We start from the raw sequence: 19750 nt of genomic DNA on the forward strand, positions 1-19750 counted from the left end.
CTTTCTGAAGAAATTCACTCATGCTGGTGTAAGGAAGAAAAATCTGGACATAGGCAATATGCAATTTCAGCAGAAAAATATTGAAATAACAGTACATATTAAGGCATATTACGCTACTTGCAATGTCAACACAGTACACAATACAAGTTCTTAATAGAAAGCATGGGGTGTAAATGGGGGCACAGTATGCAGACAAATAAGAGAGAATAACAGGAGTGAAAATGTGGAAGAATATAATCTCAGTTAATGTAGCAAAAGCAAGTCCTGTTACAGTATCTGCAGCCAGTTTTAGCCCTTGTGTGTTTGTGTGACTAGCTAATTAGGTGCTTCTTCCTTTAAAGTTTTGGGAGAAGAGACAAGCTTTCACCTACTTCCTGAAGTAGAGATTGTTATGCACTGAATGAAGCCTTTCAGGGAGTGAATTCCAAAGTGTGAGGGCTACTCCTGTGCAGGTTTTTTGGCAGGTGCTACATTGCATGATGGACTTTAGAGAAGCTGTCATTCGGAATACTCCTTGGGAGGACCTTAGCAATCTTGGAGCGTATAGATGGAGATCCTGTTCTGCAAGTATTCTGGCCCATTTTCTTTAAAGTCCTTGATGATCAGACAGAGTTTTAAATTTAGCCCTTTACTGCAAAGTTAGCCAGTGATGCTTTTGTTAAATGGTGAGATATGATCGCATTGCTTCCAACCTTCTATCAGTCTTGCTACAGTTCTCTGAATCAATTTGAGCTGATGCAGACCTTTTATAGTTAGACCAATATAGAGTGCATTTCAGTAATCTAGTCTTGATGTTATCATAGTTTGAACCTTTGTTACAAGATGTGCCTTCTCAGTGTACGTAGAGAGGCACTGTACAGACATTGTCGACGATAATGAAAGCAGCTCCTCAAGATTGCTTGGATTTGGAGGATCAGCATAGGTGTCGATTCTAGCTGTACTCTAAAGTTTCTGACTTGCATTTAAGAGTGAGGTTGTAACTTCCAGAAAAGATTTTGATGTCAGGTATGTAACCACTTATAGGGGTCTTTTACTAAAGCTTAGCTCAAGTTATCTGCAGCAGGGCCCATAGGAATAAAATGTTAAAGATCCACAAGAACTCAATTTTACTTGAGATCAGGTAAAGTCTGTTGTGTTAGCCCATTCTTAAATTGCTGTTAAACTGGTACTCAGTGTATTCAGGGCTGTAGGTAAATCTGGTTCAATGGGCATGATAGCTGCACATCATCTGCATAGAGTTATCATTGGGAATCTATTGATCAAATCAGCTGGGCTACTAGTTTGAGGTAGATATTAAACAGAATTGATGACAGTATCAATCCTTGAGGTACTCCATATGACAGCACCCATGTGGGTGATAATGCAATAAAGAAAGCTGCAGTAAATAAATTTAGTTCAAACCAGAATCTCCATTTTTTAGAATTAAAATATCACACATGTTCTTCAGTAATTTATCCATTTTCTTTCCAGAAATACAATTTCCAGTGCCTCCTCCTGACGTGGATAAAGGTAAAGTGGACACATGCAATCAATGTCTTTGTCCCCTGCTATAGCAATATTGACCTTGGAACTTGATCACTCTGATCTGATTGAGCTGGATAACTCATATTGGGGAATGATCTGCTTGAAGTGTGGCTCTTTGCCTTGCATGGATATTTTGCTAGAGTTGTTCAGCAGAAGATTCCCCGTAGACATATGACTCTACAGAATCAAGCCACCCGCAAGCTCAACTAAGGACAAACTGAACCAGGAGCAAAGCACTCAGAACCAGAGGCTGAAAATTGTGTCCATCCACCTGCTGGAGATAGAAGATATTGAGGAAGTAGACTGTGATATGTCTCAGCTCTGTTTTCTATACTCTATCTCCACCTGCTGGTTGATGTACACAACTAATAGTGGGAAGCTGCATAATAGAAGGATATTTAGCTTGTTTGTGTATTAAGGATTTTCTGTACCGTTCTGTCTGATGAACAGGTCAGAGCACTTTACAATATTAACCTTTTAAAAGTGTAGAAAGTAATGTCAATGAAGAGGTAGACCAAGATCAGTCACACAAGTTTAAAGTAGAAGAAAAAGGGAACAAAAATGTAAATATAATTATCTTATACAATGCTGAACCAGAAGTAGATGTTATTCCTGTACTGTATGCTTTTGAAAATCACCCAGTTGTTACACTGAAAGAGATGGTAGAATGATTCCTAATTGAAATTCTTCAAATAAATAGGGCTTATGAATTTAGGTTTTAACCCATAAACATCCCTGATATAAAAAAGGAAGAATAGGTGTTTATATAAACAGTGGGAAGGCAAGGCATCTCCTAGTACTCTCCCACCCCTTCCCTGGCTTGTCTTGCATCCCCTGTACTGTTTTTGTGCCTTTTCTACACTGAAGATGCCTAAATGAACACAAACATATCTTTCCTTGTCCTTACCGGACCAGCAGATGGAGACTGAAAACAAAGACTTTTGTGATCCACTTTATTAGGGCACCATACAGATACAGAGCCTCAGTATTTCTCTATCAAAAGCAGATTGTGAGTGTTTGCTGTGCAGCTCCTAGACTGGTGCTTGATGTGGACTCCTGGGCTAGCTGGAGAGCTGATAACCAGTGCAGCATGGTGGTCCTGATAGACATTTCTAGGATTAGCTCATATAAAAAGATAGAAATAAAAAAATTAAACATGTTTGCTTGGTGCTAGAGGATAACTTATTGGAGTCTCGTTCTATATTTGGAGAAGCATTGTGAGCAGCTTATAAAACAGCTAATTATGCTAAACGAATAAGGGGGTGAGTCTTCCTTTAATTTACATTTGATCCCAAGGGAGCTTGATGGGACTTAGATATTGATTCCGAGAAGTTCCGTGCCTAGTTCCATGACACTGCAGTTCACCTGTTCCAGCCACATTAGGCCACATTCCCGGGCTTGATTTTCTTTGCAAGTTGGATACCTGGGTGAATTTCATATTCATTCTGATGGAGGCCGCCTAGGCTGAGTGCTCCAAATACTGTGTTTGTTGCAGGGCCAGCATGGCGTATTGGAGAACTGCTCCTCTTGTCTAAGTGAGTCTCTAGATATCATGGATCAAGAGGGCAGCCCCTGTGGTTCTCTTGAAGTGTTTGGTGAGACATCCTTCATTTATCTGTGAGTTTCTCCTGACCTGATGGAGTCCGTTGAACCCCAGGACAGAGTTTGGAAAGATGCTCGTTAGTACCAGTTTACCCCTTTATGCCTAAGTGTTTGAGAAGACAATGAGCCAGATTTCTATTGTTAGTAAGAAATGGATCAGCCCCACAGCATGAAGCATTTAAAGATGCTCAGAGCAGGTGCTCTTTACCAAAACTCTGCTAAGAGTACGGTTATGGCTTAGAAATTGTTTAGCAGATACAGCTTCCAAAACTCACCTTAGCTGACTTCCCTTTACAGATAAACTTACGTATGGATCTGGAGAAGTTATTCAAGTGCTTTGGGAGCTCACATTTCAAAGATTGCCTGGAGACAAGCCAAAGTGTTTTACACATCAACCAGCTTCCAGAGCAAGATTTAGGGACAACAGAAAATACAGACTGGGTGTTCTAGGTTTATTCAGCGGTGAAGTTTTCAGTGCATTCCTCTTCCTTTTTTGGAGAAGGAAAAGGGCAGTCTAAGGTCTTCAACCTACTGGTTCCACATGCTGTTCGCAATGAAGGAATTAGGGTTCATTCTTTGAGAGATCAAATAGTGGGCAATTTTGTCTCTTTTTGTTGAGGAATGGACTAAGTCATATCCAGTCAGTGGGTTCTGGTTGTGATATGAAAGAGTTACAATTTGGAATTTTGCCATCCTGTTGTAGAATCAAGGTAGCTCCTGTATTGTGAGACTATAGACCAGTAGTGGCATCAATGGCCACAGCCATAGAATTAGTTTCTTGGGCTCAAGTTCGTATGAGGCCATTATAAAACTCTCTTTTCAGTTGTTGATCAGCTTTGTGGATGGCGCAGGTCAAAATCTGCCTGAATCAGTAGCTCCAATCATGTAATCTACTTCAGGAAGTTAGCCTTTATACTCCTCACCTGACAGTAATAACAAGGGATGTCTGCATAATCAGATGGAGAATGCATTGTGAGGGTCAGATAGCGCAGGGACCATAGCCGAGGCAGGTGCAAGGGTGTATGACACTCCCACCCCACAATCTATAAATTGGCACTGTCATCTCCCTTTTCTCTCCCCTCCTCTCCTCTTCTTTATTTCTACATATCTGTTCAGCTTCAACCCCACTCACCTTTCCCCATCCAGCATCAACCTTTCACATTTCTTCACTCTTCCAACTACTCATTAACCATTACCTCCTCTCTTTCACACTCCCACCTCAGTCTTGCATTGACCCTTCTCTCTTCACTTCTCTAGCATGCAGTAAGAAAAGGAGATCTCATGGATTAAAAACCAGGTGAAAAAATGGAACCATAGAACAATAGGAAATATAGCCCATAATGCCCATCTAATCTTTTTATCCTCTCCTGTGTGTGGCTACGTTTTTTTTTACTATGTAAAGATATAAACAATGATATTAACGGGGATTTGTGCTGGGATGAGTGCCACTCAATGCATTCTTAAATAATGAGCACTGTACCTTCTCTCTTCCCTCCCCTCCCCTCCCATCCCACACACCCATGCAAGATCACCCCTCCCCCCTCTGCCACTAGTGCAGCATTCTTCTTAAACAGAACTCATCAGAGGGAAAGGGTCAAGCAGGCCCTCTGTGAATATATAGCCTGGAAGGCTCCCAAAAACTTCGCATGGGTGCTTTGTGCTTGTCCTGGAGGCAGAAGTAGAACAAGCGAGGGGTGGGTAATCAGCCAGGAATCTGATCTAATGCCTCTTCTAGCATTCCAGGAGGGCTGGCGTAACAGGTAAGGGCAGTTACAGAAACCTTTGTGTCCCCCATATGTCAGTGTCCTCTTGCCGTGCTTACTGGGTGTGTCTGGCCCTGTGTTTAGAGGTTAAACCACCTGTTCATGTTCACAGACTTCAATAAAACTTTCCATATGCCCTGCAACTATTCACAAACCTCTTCCATATGCATTGCATAACATTACCAAATATGTATCCCTAGTAAGGTTTTCTATAGTATGTTGTTCCTCCATGAACTAGCAAATCAATAGTATGACAGATGTCAGAAGAAAATTGAAGATATATATTCCAATCATTCATTTCACCATGGTTTTAAGACACCAAATATATTTGCTAACATCTCTACTTTATTTTTAGGAACATGGATATTTAACATTTTCCATCCAAAGACAGCAGATTCATCAAGTGAGCATTAAATCCTATTTTTGGAAAATATGGATAACTGCCAAAGATTATTGCAGAATAGTAATGTTGCAGGCTAGCAATACGATGCAGATACTAGAGAAACTTAGATCATCTTCTGTGATTGCCAAATTGTGACAAGTTTTCAAGAGCAGTGGTGGTAATGGCATAAGGGTGGGCACACTTTGAGCAGTACAGTACACAACCATTCATAGACATATTAGTGTCCTCTTATGACCCATTTAAATGTAATTGTGTTAAAATGATGGCCCATACTTTGATGGTGGGCATGTGAATGGGTGGAGTTAAGCATGAGTGCAGCACACAAAGACGTAGATTACATAATACTGTAATTCATGTATGTGGACATCTATACCAGCTCTAGGGTTAGTGTAGATGTCTCTGCTGCAGTGGAGATGCACGTTAGATAAATTATACTCTGGTATTTTATAATGAAAATAGGCATCTACTTGTCTGTAAATTCACTACCTGAATACGTTCCTATTTGGCCTCTTCCACTCAGTGGATTATTGTAAAAATCACACTCTTATTGCTAGATAATGCTATTGAGCTGGTTTGAAGAGGTCCAGAAAAGTTTCTGGAAAATCAGATTCATTAATAATTACTAGTCCAGCAGGTGAAGAGTCACCGGTTCTTTCATTTGGGAGTGGGTGGTGGGGGGAAAGTTTTCCATTACAGTTTTCCTCTATACTGATTGCCTACAGGTGAAATGTATTTGAGAATGCTCTGCTTAAGGGAATATTCATTTGACGTAACATGACACTTATTTTGATATTGTGTTCTTGCTCGCATAGAGGCCTCATGAGTTGCTTCTCTGATTTTAATGATTTTCTGAGTCATTTTAATTTTAATTCATAGAGCTTAGGTAAATGACTTCATTTCACAGAGTGTTGTGTTCTTCTGCCAGTGGTTCCAACAAAAAACAGAAAAGCCACAGGTTAGTTAATGGGCCTAGAACCATCCCCAATGAATATGCATGGGCTAGATTTGTATATAACAAATGGCAACACATGCAAATCTAGCCCATGTATATTCATTGGGGATATCCTGAAAATCTGACTGGCTAGGTGTGTCCCGAGCCCTTGGTAAAGAAGGTCTAGAATCTGGATTTTCAGTCACGTGCTCCAGGCACCTTTACATAAGTGGCTCTCTTAATACATTTTAAGTGTAATCATAGTTAGGATGGTGTACTTGCCACTTCCTATGAAAGAGGTGGAAAATGTAATTACACAAACTGCATTCAAGCATTGAAGCCCTAACTGTTTAGCACACTTTATTCATAGTGTCCCTATGACATCACTTCCGTGTTCATAATGAAAATATATTTATTTTATTTACAGCATCATGGATATATGAACTCTTCTTTCCAAACATTCCAGCTACAGAGCTACTAAGTGAGTATGAAATAATATTTATAAAATAATATGGACAGTGTCTTTAGACTGTTAGAATAACACTGTAGTGGCAAAGGAAGGAATCCTCCACTTCTATCCCACTTTCAGTTGGTGTACCTCAGGGCTCTGTCTTGGGGCCTCTTCTTTTCTCCATCTGTAGTTCTTCCCTTGGTGCTCTAATCTCCTCCCATGGTTTTCAGTATCACCTTTATGCTGATGACCCCCAAATGTACCTCTCCACATTAGAAATTTCAGCAGGAAACCAGGCCCAAGACTCAGCCTGCCTGTCTGACATTGCTGCCCGGATGTCTCACTGCCATCTGAAACTAAACATGGCCAACACTGAGCTTCTTATCTTTCTCCCTACACCCACGTCTCCTCTTCTCCCATTCTCTATCTCTGTGGATAACACTCTCATCCTCCTGTCTCATCACCTCATAACTTTGGGGTCATCTTTGACTCCTATTCTCTTTCTTTTTATATATTCAACAGACTGCTAAAACCTTTCTCTGCAATATCACCAAAATGCATCCCTTCCTTTATGAGCACACCATCAGAAGCCTTATCCACACTCTTATCCAGGGGCGTATCTGCAATCCGGCGGTAGGGGGGGCCAGAGCCAGAGAGGGGGGGGCACATTTTTGCCTCCCTTCCCCCCCCCCCCCGCCGCCACCACCGCCGCCTCTCTCCACCCCCCTCCCCGCCATCAACCCTCCCCCGCTGCTTACTTTTGCTGGCGGGGGGCCGCAACCCCTGCCAGCCGAGGTCCGACCCAGCAGTCTTCATATTTCGTCTTCCTCCGACTCCTCCGTGGCCATGCTGCAAGGAAGTAACGCTGCAGTGCTGATTTGTTGAATCCAGTTCGGAGTCTGACGTCGCAGCACATTGTACGCGCGTACAACGTGCTGCGACGTCAGACTCCGAACTGGATTCAACGAATTAGCACTGCAGCATTACTTCCTTGCAGCATGGCCACGGAGGAAGACGAAATATGAAGACTTCGGGTCGGACCTCGGCTGGCGGGGGTTGGGGCCCCCTGCCAGCAAAAGTAAGCAGCGGGGGAGGGTTGATGGCGGGGAGGGGAGCCAGGACGAAATCTGCGGGGGCCCAGGCCCCTGTGGCCCCACGCAGATACGCCCCTGCTCTTATCACCTCTCGCTTACACTACTGAAACATGTTTCTCACAGATCTCCCACTAAGCCATCTCTCTCCCCTTCAATCTGTTCAAAATTGTGCTGCATGACTTTTATTCTGCCAGTGTCGCTACGCTCATACTAACCCTCTCCTGAAGTCACTTCATTGGCTCCCTATCCATTTCCACATAAAGTTCAAACTCCTCTTATTGACTTCCAAGTGCATTCACTCTGCAGCTCCATACTACCTCTGCTCAAAAGGGATGTGTTTATGGGTGATTTGTGGGCATTCCAACGTTTCCACGCATACTTACAGAATATGAGCCAGTGCACTTAAATCTACGCACTGGGATTTACACCAAGTTTTTGTTGGCGTAAATGAGTATGTGTAAATTTAAGCATGCCTACATCGACTGAGTGTATTCTGTATAATACGTGTACATTTTATAGAATACGTTTAGGGATACATATAGGTGCCATATATATATATAATGTGGTCCTTAATGTATTTAGTTTAATAAAATTAGATTTTATACTTTTTAATTAGTTTGAGAGTGAAAGCCACTGGTGTAAAGAGATCCAAGCGATCTATGAATATCACAATTTTCCATCTCTTGTAGAGAAATCATCAAAACCTGAACTTTCTTGAAATTATGTCAGATGTATTTAATTAAGGTATCCACTTTCTTTTCAGAACCAGATGTATCTCTGAAGTTCCCACCACCAACAGATTTAGGTGAGCACTCACATGTACATAGACTGCTACCCAGGACTATACCAAAAGAGCAACTCCTTATATGTAGGCAATACTGAAGAATTATGAATACATTTTCTTCTATATCACAACTTGAAATCACTGTTATCTCCTATGGGAAGTTCAATAATGGGTCCTGTCTGTTGTATACCAAGTAAATGTCTGTTTCAAATAAAAGGAAAACATTGTTATTCTTGTAATAAATTCTCTGAAATTACTTTATTAATATGCTGTAAAAGCTGGGGCTTCTGCTCCAACGATGGCATTTTAGAGATAATCCAGAAAGGCGAAAGAAGACAACCACAGTCTTCAAAGTGATCAATCACATGTTTATTTGCTGACAAACTAAACCCCAACACGGGCCATGTTTCCGCACCCTTGCCTTCTTCAGGGGTTCTTAAAACATAAAAAGAATAATCCTTCTTAAAACAATAATTATGACAAAAAATATATAATTATGACAAAAAAATCATTAAAATATACCATAAAAAATAAAACAGAGGATAATAATATGATAATAATGAAATATATACAGTGTTTGTATCATATGGCTCATTCTGTATCGCTACAAGTGACCTGCAAGTGATCCCTTTTCCAGAACATTTTAACATTAGATGGTCGAAGTGAGCTGGTGTAAATCCATGCATGTAAATTTAAGCTTTAAACCGAGCCATTCTACCCATCATAGTATCGAATTGTATAGATTTCCTTTTAAATTCTATAATCAGATAGACTACAGCAGTCAGGTATAGAAATGCTGCCAAATTTGCAAAAAAAAAAAAAAACTTATTAAAGTTCACACAGTGATAATTTTTTCCCATTAGTTCAGTCTGACTTTCTATCATATAGCTCATTCTGTATCGCTACAAGTGCCCTGCAAGTGATCCCTTTTCCAGAACATTTTAACATTAGATGGTCGAAGTGAGCAGAGGCAACAATATAGACCTGTATAGTCCAACCAGTCTATTCCCAACAAAGTGGCCGGACTGGTACTTGTTGCTCATTGCAGGTTATACCCATTTCTGCACTATTTAAGGCTATTTATTTATAAAGAGATCCTCTGTTTTTGTCCCACAATTTTTTTGAATGCAATCTCAAACTTTTTTTTTAATATGGAATTAATCAAATTGTATCTGTTTTATTTTCAGGATTGTGGCTATATAAAACATTGTATCCAAATACACCAACTGAACAGCTACCAAGTGAGTGTTTAATCTTGTTAATAGCAAGAAGGAAAGCCTATTGCTAAACACAGTGTCCAGGAAAGAAAAGGACTATGAAGTTCTATATCTTATCTTTTTGAAATGTAGGTCATCTTTTGTATTTCATGTGTGTTATGTCATGTTTGTGGGAATGTGAAATCCTACAAAAGGCACTTTTGAAAAATGTTTCATGAGAAAGCAGCAGTTACCACTTGCAGCAGATTAATGTCTTGATACTTTTCTCATGGAAAATGACTCACATTGTTTTGAAAATGCAAAAAATACCTGTGGTGTTGGCTCTACAAACCTACATCTGCTTCTTGGAATGAATCTACACAATGTGAGTAGAAGTATGTGGATTATTTTAGTCATGTAAATTGTGAGTAACTTTTAACAAGCCCAAGAAAAGAAAGTGTTATATATTTGAAACATAGTAACAGAGTAGATGACCTCAGATAAAGACCTACACGATCCATCCAGTTTGCCCAATAAGGCTGCCAGAGTCTCACCTACCACCTTGGAAGAGTGGTTTTATAATTTTGGCTGCATTATAATCACATTCATAGTGAATACCCGATTTAAAGTAACAATCCAACAGTGTTTTAAACTGGCAACATTTTACTCTCTATCAACCTCAAGATGTCTTCCCCTCCTCTTCTGAGAGACACTCATAGCATATGACATGATGTGATATAAAATACGCATACCTGATCTTGATCTATCCTTGCCATTTTTGGGATGCAAACAATAGAAGCACTGGCCTTATTTCCCCAACTACTGGAGTTGCTGTTGAAGCCCCCTCCAACCCATCCAGATCTACCATTCCGTAAAGGTCTGCCCGGCACTGGACATGCTTCCCAGCTACTGGAGTTACCATCTAAGCAGTGCTAAGCTTTTATTTTTTATATTATTTTTTCATTGTCTTTGCATGTAGGGATCCTTTGTTTTTCTCCTTTGCATTTTTGAATTCTGTCACTGGTTTTGTCTCCATCACTGCCTTGAATTTTACAATACCCATTTCAATAATACTTTTAGTGTTGTGCATTGATCCTGGAATAATTAATTGAAGAGTATAATAAAGTATAATTAAAAAGAAACTTAGAGGAGCAGCTGCAAAGATCAAATGGATATTGTTCAAAATTACCAACATAGAAGCCCAGACCAGATATATTTACCATATTAGAAAAGGTGAAAGGAAGGCAAAAACACATAATGAAAACTGCTTAAGGAACATTAGAAGCAAGATGCCGGTAAAAGAATTATTTGGACCTCTAGTTGATCAAGGGGTAATAGGGGCACTCAGGGAGGAAAAGGACATAGCAGAGTTACTAAATGAGTACTTTGCTGTCACTTTAGTGAAGAAGGTATGGGAGATATCCTGGCCAGAAATGGTATTTATTGGGGCTAAGCTGGAGGTACTGAAACTAATCTCTGTAAACCTGGAAGACGTAATAAGCAATTTGATAAACCAAAGTGTTGCAAATCATCTGGACTGGATGAAATACATCCCAAAATACTTATAGAACTAAAGTACAAGAGCTATTATGAGTAATATGTATTTTATGTTTAAAATCAAGAATTCTACCAGAATACTGGAGGGTAGCCAATGTAAGCCAGTTTTTAGAAAGGGTAGCCCAGGTGACTGTTTACGCCACGTATTGTCAGAGTGCATTGGTAGTAAACCGCCTTGAATGTGATTTGGTTTATTTAACAATGATATACAAATTTGTAATTAAATTAAACAGTAAATTTATCCTTTTAAAGAACACCAAAACTAGAGGACATTCCATAAAACTAACAGCCAACAGATTGAAAACAAACCATGGAAATTATTTTCCCCCACTATGCAATTAAACTGTGGAATCTTTTGCTGGAGGATGTGATCAAGGTGACTAAAATCCTGGAGGAAATGTCCATTAAAATGATTAACCAAGTAGACTTGAGAAAGCCATCATTGATTCCTTGGAATGGGCTTTGAAAAAATTAATCTATATTTTGAGATCTGCTGGGTACTTGTGACCCACACAAGCCAAAATAAGAAACAGGATGTTGAGCTTGAAGGAACTATGTCAGACTAAGCATGGCTTATCTTATGTTCTAAAGTTCTTTGTATGTGAATTTAAATGCATGATAACTTAAACCTTTGTTTACCATTGTATTTTCAGAACTACGACCTTCAAACACACACTTTCTGGTACCTCCTTCTTTAGTGGTTACAGGTGAGCATGAAATGACATTTATAGAAAATATGCACTGACACCCATATCTATCAGCAGGACAGCACTGCCTGCACAGAAAATGATTCAGATGAAAGTAGTTGGAATTACCCTCTCTACAGGTGACAGAGGTCCAAATGAGATGTGACCAATAATTTCTACAAACATGTTAAGGCACCCTTTCTTTTAGCAGTTACAAATCTCTCTCAATGTTCCCTACCATTACTCTGACCATCAGCACTGCCTTGCACACTGATTTACAATATCTCGATCATCATATATATGCAGCCTATGATTTCTTCCCTATCACTTCCTTATCAGTAGCTAACCCAACATCATTTACTATTCATCTGGATTATTATTTAACCTAAAAGGATTCTATCCATGTTTATAAATAGATACTTTGTTTTAGAGTTGGGGCCAGGAAATAAATATTCCCGGGTCACAGAGTGAAGCTTGGACATGTGACATATGCATTTATGGTATCGTATCTAATTTATTTTCAGAATCATGGATATATAGAGAAGCAAAACCAAATCTTCCAGCTCAATTTGTTTCTGGTAAGTCTAACATCCCAAAGTAGAGACCAGATGCAGGGTTGTCGAGAGACAAAGCCAGACCCTTGGCAAACACCCCCCACTCGCCGTTTCCTGGCCATAGCACCCCCTCTGGCCTGCACGCGCCCCCCACGGGCCTGCTTACTTGTCTCCTCCTGCCCCACTCTACTGCTTCACAGGTTTTCTTCCTGCCGTGTCAAAACAGGAAAGACCGCACAGAAGGTGGGACACAGCAGGAAGATGGACCTGTTGCCAGCAAAACAGAGTTAAATGCGATAATGCGTTAACCTGGCACTGTGGTACACAGGAGCAGGAGAAACCATCTGAGCAAAAGCAGCGCCGTGCAGGACCCCTTTGGATACCGGACCCTGGGGAATTTTGCCCCTCTCACCCTCTCAGTGGCGCTGACTGGATGGAAACTGAAGGACACAGCGAATGAGAGAGACAACTCAGCGCTGGAGGGAGGGATAGAGAAGGGATGAAAAGATAATAAAACAAAGTACAGGGAAGCACACATTTTTTGTTTAGTATTCCCCATAGTCACTATTGTCACTTGAGCTTGTGACCCAGAGAGAGAAAGTGAGTATCAAGGGCTGCGAAGGGCTGGGTATGGGCATACACAGAGAAGACGGAGAACAGTGTGAGTTAAATGCATTGATGGAAAAGGGTAAAGGAGAATGCCAATGGATGGGTTATGTTCCTTTCAATGAAATCATATAGTCAGCATATCAATAATACTGACAAATAAGGTGAGTCACCTACATGCAGCTTTATACATATTTGAACTGTTGACAGGCATCAGAGTGGCTATGGAATGCAACCTATGGAGTGGAGGAGTGGCCTAGTGGTTAGAGCACTGGTCTTGAAATCCAGAGGTGGCTGGTTCAAATCCCACTGCTGCTCCTTGTGATCTTGGGCAAGTCACTTAACCCTCCATTGCCTCAGGTACAAGCTTAAATTGTGAGCCCTCCTGGGACAGAGAAATATCCAGTGTACCTAAATGTAACTCACCTTGAGCTACTACTGAAAAAGGTGTAAACAAAATCCAATAAATAAATAAATAAACCTAACAATATGACATCAGAAATGAAAACTCTGAATGATGGATTTGGGTAGCTTATAAGCGGGGGTTTCTCATAGGGATTTCAAATGCCTCAAAATGATAAACATGCACAATGCTAGTGTTTCTTAATCTGTATGATATGATGACATAAAAAGCAAAAGTATAAGGCTACAGGATAAACACAGTATTCAAATATGGAAGCACTTGGGTAAAACTAGTTTCCTGCTTTACATTTTCTATACTCTGAGTTGTTTTGCCAAGTTTTCCAGAACTCTGATGCCTCTGTTTTAGTAGCATTGGCAGTATAGTTGTGGATAAGCTATATGGGTAGACTGGATTGATATTATAGGGGTAAATATTCAGCCCCTCCTGCCCAGTTTAGCTGTACTGCCCATATGAGGAGTAGATATCCAGTGCCACTTTTTCAGAGAGTGCAACTGAATATCAGCTTTGATCACCTTGGCACTCTCTGGTTAGTGCCATGGCGCTGCAGGGCAAAGTCAAGGCAGACTCGGAAATTAGACAGAAACAAACAAAAGGCAAAGATCTGCCACAGAAATGGCAAATCAAAAGAAAAAAAGCAGATCAAAAAAGACAAAAAAATAGAACAGGAGGGTAACAGATATTTAATGCTATTAATGGATAACTAAGTGGGCAGATAGGACCGAATAAAATGTTCTCATTACCATGTCCAGTTAGTTATCCGGGTATGGCACTGAATATCGGTGATACTCGGATAATTTCCAGGCACAGCTGAGGACTCGGATATTCAGTGTCTGAGAATTATAATATCTTGTCTGAAAGAATAAGGAGACAAACCACATGTGAGGCACAAAACTCTTCCGTGCTGAATAATTTATAGTTGGGATGAAATCAGAATTTTACACATTTTTACTCTGTACAGCAGAATTTTCTGTCTTCTCGAACTGAGTGAAAAAAGAGTGAATTATTTGAACTGTTAAATTAAACTTGCTGTTTTTCTGTTTTCTAACTATGCCTGATATATATTTACAGATGGACCTTTGGGAATGGAGTTCATCACGGCCTTTATGTCAAATTCGGACCCTAATGTTCCAGGGGATTATCAGCTGTTAGTCACTTCTCCCACCCAAGATACTCGTGTCACCGCCTGGATCAACGACTCTTATTTTAAGACGGAGATCATCATAGGTACCTGGGATATGGTGGCCATACCCATATCAGTAGGCATTGTGTACGGTGGACCAGGACTTTTCGGAGCCTCTGTTATTGTTCAATCTGATAAACCAATCAGTGTATTCTCAGTAAACTCTAAAGATCAATCTGCTGATAGGGCTTTAGTATATCCCATACATTATTTAGGCAATGAGTACTATATAGCCACTCCAAGTGGAGAGGAAACACCATATACGAAAGGGTTCTCAGTTATAACTTATGATTATCCCACCACAGTTGAAATGCTTCTTCGAGGTGCAGTGACATTGCAGAATACAAATTATCCTGCAGGGAGCAAGGTGACTCGTACTCTACAGCCATTTGAAGTTCTCCAGGTACAAAGCAAGGATGACTTGTCTGGCACCAGCATTATGTCTGAAAAGCCCGTGGCTGTATTGTACGGCCACAGCTGTTCCAGCAAAAATACTCCGTGTAACCATATGTATAAACAGCTCCAGCCTGTCTCCAACTGGGGCACCACTTTCTGCATCACACCATTACCCTCGTTGCCAAATGATGCTGTAGTAATGGTAATTTCTAGCCAGAAGACTAGGCTGGATTTTACATTTGGGGGTAAACAAGGAAGTAAGGATTTGGTACCTGGAGAAGTTTTGAAGTTTGAACTATCAGGCCCAAGTGCCCTCTATCTTAATGGCAATGCTGAAATTCAAGTTGTGGAGCACTATACCGGAGGGGTTGTGAATGGAAAGCAATTTGACCCCTTCCTATTGGATATTCCTGATACTGGGAGCTTCTGCACCTCCTATATCATCTATGGGCAGAAATCATTTGAGTACAATTTTGTATCTATAACCGCAAAGACTTCAGCAATCTTTGAATTAAGGTTGGATGGGAAACCACTCAACAGCATCCAGTGGACACCTGTTTCAGGAACAGACTATTCTTATGGAATACTTAAATTTGACAGTGGGTACCGTTTCCATACTTTATACCATCCCACAGTTCCATTTGGACTCCTGACCTTCGGCTATGCATCTCGTGGCCTTTGTATGGGATGTAAGTACCTTTATTAGCACCTAAATGTCTGTAATTTATAGAAGCAACAAGTCATGCAATGAAGGTCTCACATAAAAGGCAGGATATGACTATTTCATACTGGCTTTGATGTCAGAAACGATGCTTTACACGGTTCAATCACAAACGTGTTTGTGTGTGTGTGTGTTTATGATATCATTTCTCACATATTTAAGATAATTTCTATGCCCAAAGGAGCAACTTCAAGAGTGCAACAGCAAGGCTAAATGTACTATTATGCTGCCCATAGGTAGAGGACTTGAAACATGGCAGCAAAGGAGTGGAGCATCACAGTAGAGGGTTTGCTCCTTAGATGCAAGAAAGTAATGAGTGAGTGGGGTCCCCATTTTTGGGCATCTTCAGAATTTGGCATGTGCCCGAGTTGTCTATTCTGAAATGTCACCGTTTCTTAGAAAAACTTTTTGTTTTACTTGTCACATATATAATATACAGTAGATAAGTACAACAATGAATGTGTACTCTATATTTTTCATTTATATATTTTGCAATGTGAATGCCATGTGTCTTTAATGTTTTCTTTTTCTCTCTTCAGTTAAGGAAAGCCACATAAAGCTGTTTCCCTGGGCTCTGTCTGAAACACTAAATTGTGAGTATTTTGTCCTGTTGCTATTGAAAAGAAGCTGTTCTAGGTTGCTTAGTTTTCCTTTACCACAATGGAACCCACTAATGCTATCACTCAGTAAGACCCATTGTCTAACTAGTACCTAATTTATTTACCAGTATTCCGTCCTGTCCTGGTCCCATATTAACCACTTTATTTATTAATGTGCTCATTTTCAAAGCAGATGGACACATCAAAATAGCCAGAAAAACATTCATCTGCTGAAAATATTCAAATGCCTGTTTTAGAAAAACAAAAATGGGACATCTTTCACTGCAATTTGTTCATATGACAAGGAGGTATGATGGAATCAGACCTGAAACATGCCTAGGGTGAACCCAAAATTAGAACGTCTTTAAGCAATAATGGAAGAGGAAGAAACCGCCAAGTCAAAAAGACTCTTGTATTTAGACTTATTTCAATCATGTCCAAGTAACAAAAACGTGTATGACCCCCCCATTAATCCCCTATTTGATGCAATCCTCCCTCCTACCACTTTAAGAAGTGAAACTGACAGGGGATTCCAGGTAGCGTCAGGTATTATGGGCATAGACAAGATAACAGCAAGCAGCTCCCAGGAGTTGCCTAGTGGTAAGTCCAGTGGACTTTAAACAAGGGGACCCAGGTCCAAATCCCACTGCAGATACTATGGAACTTTGTAAGTTTAAGTACTTTGAAAATATACCTCTTTAAGTAGGTCTTTTGTGGTGAAGCGTGTGAGCTCTCCAAATATAACAAAATACCTACTGTACCTAGAAATAGGAGACACCTACATGCTTTAAGGATAGTATAGTGGTATACAGATAGCTAGAATAGGGTTTTTTTCTGTAACCCGTCTTGGAAATGCAGTTATTGCTAAGGGGAATGGGAGATTTCCCAAGGTTTTACTATGGCCTGCTGGGGAGGAAGAGATCACCAAGGGAGTGGTTCCATATCTTCCCAAAAAAGAATGGGAGAGATGGGGTTTTGGTTGCCTGTCCTCCGCTGGGACCCAGATAATCTGGGGGGGGGGGAGGATAATCCTAAACTATTTTTGTAAAGGTGTGGGAGAATCCCCTGCTACAGAACAAAGGCTCAATACAGACCGGAAGGAACCATGCTGTTGGAGTGTGACACTTCGTGGAGGGAGAGAAAAAGTATCATCCTCCTGGAGGGGCGGGAGTGAGGGGAAGTGGTGCCTTACTTCAGGATCTGAGGATGTGAGAGTGCAGCAGGGCTACCAACAAGTGATAGCCCTAGTGAGTCAAATTTGGCAAAGAAAAAGGGGGCGCAGAAGAACTTGGACTTATTTATCTGTCAGCTACCCAGGTCTGGTGTTAGACATTCAGGGGCCCAGGGCAGAAACCAGGGTGTAGGCCCAAAAGCTGGCTTTCAGCCTATGCCTCCTTTAGCTTGAGGCAGGTTTTGGGGCCCCCTATGGTATGGGGACCCAGGGCAATTGCCCTGTTTGCAACCCCGTAATGCCGGCCCTGCCTGGTACTGGGAATGACTGGTTTGATATGTATAATTAATTATACGACTGTGAAACTTGATTGGTGTTGGTGGAGGAGTGTATGTAGTTAAAACTGTACATTTATTAACTTCGTTCCACTAAAAATTTGAAAAATACCCTCTGACTGTGTGGACTTTTATTGGATGCTGTCTATCTTGAGTGGGAGAGGGAGAATAACACTCCAGCCTAGCAGGATTCATCCGGTCCCATCCTGCACCCTAATCAACCAGACTTTGATTTTTAGTGAATCCTGTCCAGGTCCCTGCTCCACCGAGATTAGCTTGTCTTCCAGATTGTCACCTGTTGTACCAGGGTTACATTTCTGTGCCTGGAGGCCTCACAATACACAATCAAGAAGTTAAGGTGGGATTCATACCTGGGTGCCATTTATTAAAGTCCACTGTCCCTCTGCTCTGTATTCTGTATTCAGTCATTTCAAAGTATTTTACTTTTCTTTTGTTGAATGTTCATTTCTTCTTACCAACTCTCTCTCTCTCTCTCTGTCTCTCAAAGCTAATATCAAATCAGATCTCCCTTCAGTTGTCATGAAAGTGCTAACTACGTTTAAGTCACACTAATCCAGAGTTTTGTGAACTTGTGGTTGTGACCCAGTACTGGATCGTGGTACACCAGTGACTAACTTGCAAGCCCAGTCATGACTCTTACGCAGTCCAGCTACTCAGTAGAGGGATGAAAGTACAGCATATAGCAATATTGTGCACCAATTCTTAACTTAGTTTTTCTCTAATGAAATATAAGCCTTGTGGTACCCATAATCCTACACTGTTTTTAAACCATTCATTTTGTTTTCAGTGCCCATACCAAAGATTGAGGGTCCGGGTAAGTATTCAATCTTATTTATGCACAATATTGAATTTGATCCATCCGAGACTACCCAGGGTTACCTGTCCATACCACTCCTTGATGCCGTTGTTTTCTACCACAAGAAGTTCAATGTCTTGAGTTTTAGAGTCTCTTAGAGAAGGGGGAGTTTGGGGAAAAGAAAGGTGGGAAGACCTCACCTTGAGAACATTTTACAGAGAGAGCAGGGCCTGAGCTAAACTTGATTCAATATGATGATTCTATAATTTTTCAAAATATCTATGAACTAAATTCCATCACACTTTTGCAAGATATCTTTAACTCAAACTAAATCATCCATTTTATTTTCAGTACCTGAACCCACCCCACCTGTAAAGCTACCAGGTGAGAAATTAATTTTATTTTATGCACAGCATGGAAATGCTCCACTTCACTCTGTAAGCCACATTGAGCCTGCATATAGGTGGGAAAATGTGGGATACAAATGCAATCAAATAAATAAATATACTGATGAACGATGACTGTGTACTTGGCCAAGACACTTCTTTGAACATCCATGTCTGCTCTCTGGAAAGCTATTACAGTGAGAAAGACCCATTCTACTATAGGTAATCTATGCTCAGTATTCAGAAGATTTTAGAGCAGGAGAATTCACCTGGCTGATTAGGTACAAAGGAGGAGTCCCAAAGCCTGGAGAGCCCTGGAGAATAGATTGATAGGCATTTTGGGGTCAGTGAAAACATTTACTTGTGACTCTCTGATGAAAGCCTAGGAGCTCTAGGGGTTGAATGATTCCTTAGCAGTGTCCTGACATATCCCCTGGTCTAAGTCTGGCATTGAAGCATAGTTATAAGCTACTGTGTTTATTCAATACCCCTCTTTCTTTTTTTAGCTTTGGAGACTTGGAGGCAATATACCCTCTGTATTATAATAGGAAAGCAATTGTAATTATGTTA

General features: G+C 40.6%; 1 protein-coding gene across 1 annotated transcript in view; it reads left to right on the forward strand.

The window, feature by feature from the left end:
* The window catches only part of LOC115475651, a 451633-nt gene that overhangs the window by 411962 nt on the left and 19921 nt on the right, over positions 1-19750 (forward strand). Inside the window, exons 48-58 of the mRNA XM_030211552.1 lie at positions 1471-1509; positions 5245-5292; positions 6651-6704; positions 8532-8573; positions 9740-9793; positions 11959-12012; positions 12516-12569; positions 14644-15840; positions 16412-16465; positions 18786-18812; positions 19146-19178. Of these exons, the coding sequence (XP_030067412.1) occupies positions 1471-1509; positions 5245-5292; positions 6651-6704; positions 8532-8573; positions 9740-9793; positions 11959-12012; positions 12516-12569; positions 14644-15840; positions 16412-16465; positions 18786-18812; positions 19146-19178 (1656 nt within the window). The remainder of the gene's footprint in view (positions 1-1470; positions 1510-5244; positions 5293-6650; positions 6705-8531; positions 8574-9739; positions 9794-11958; positions 12013-12515; positions 12570-14643; positions 15841-16411; positions 16466-18785; positions 18813-19145; positions 19179-19750) is intronic.

The sequence above is a fragment of the Microcaecilia unicolor genome, chromosome 8 (assembly GCF_901765095.1).
Source record: "Microcaecilia unicolor chromosome 8, aMicUni1.1, whole genome shotgun sequence".
Taxonomy (NCBI): Eukaryota; Metazoa; Chordata; class Amphibia; order Gymnophiona; family Siphonopidae; genus Microcaecilia; species Microcaecilia unicolor.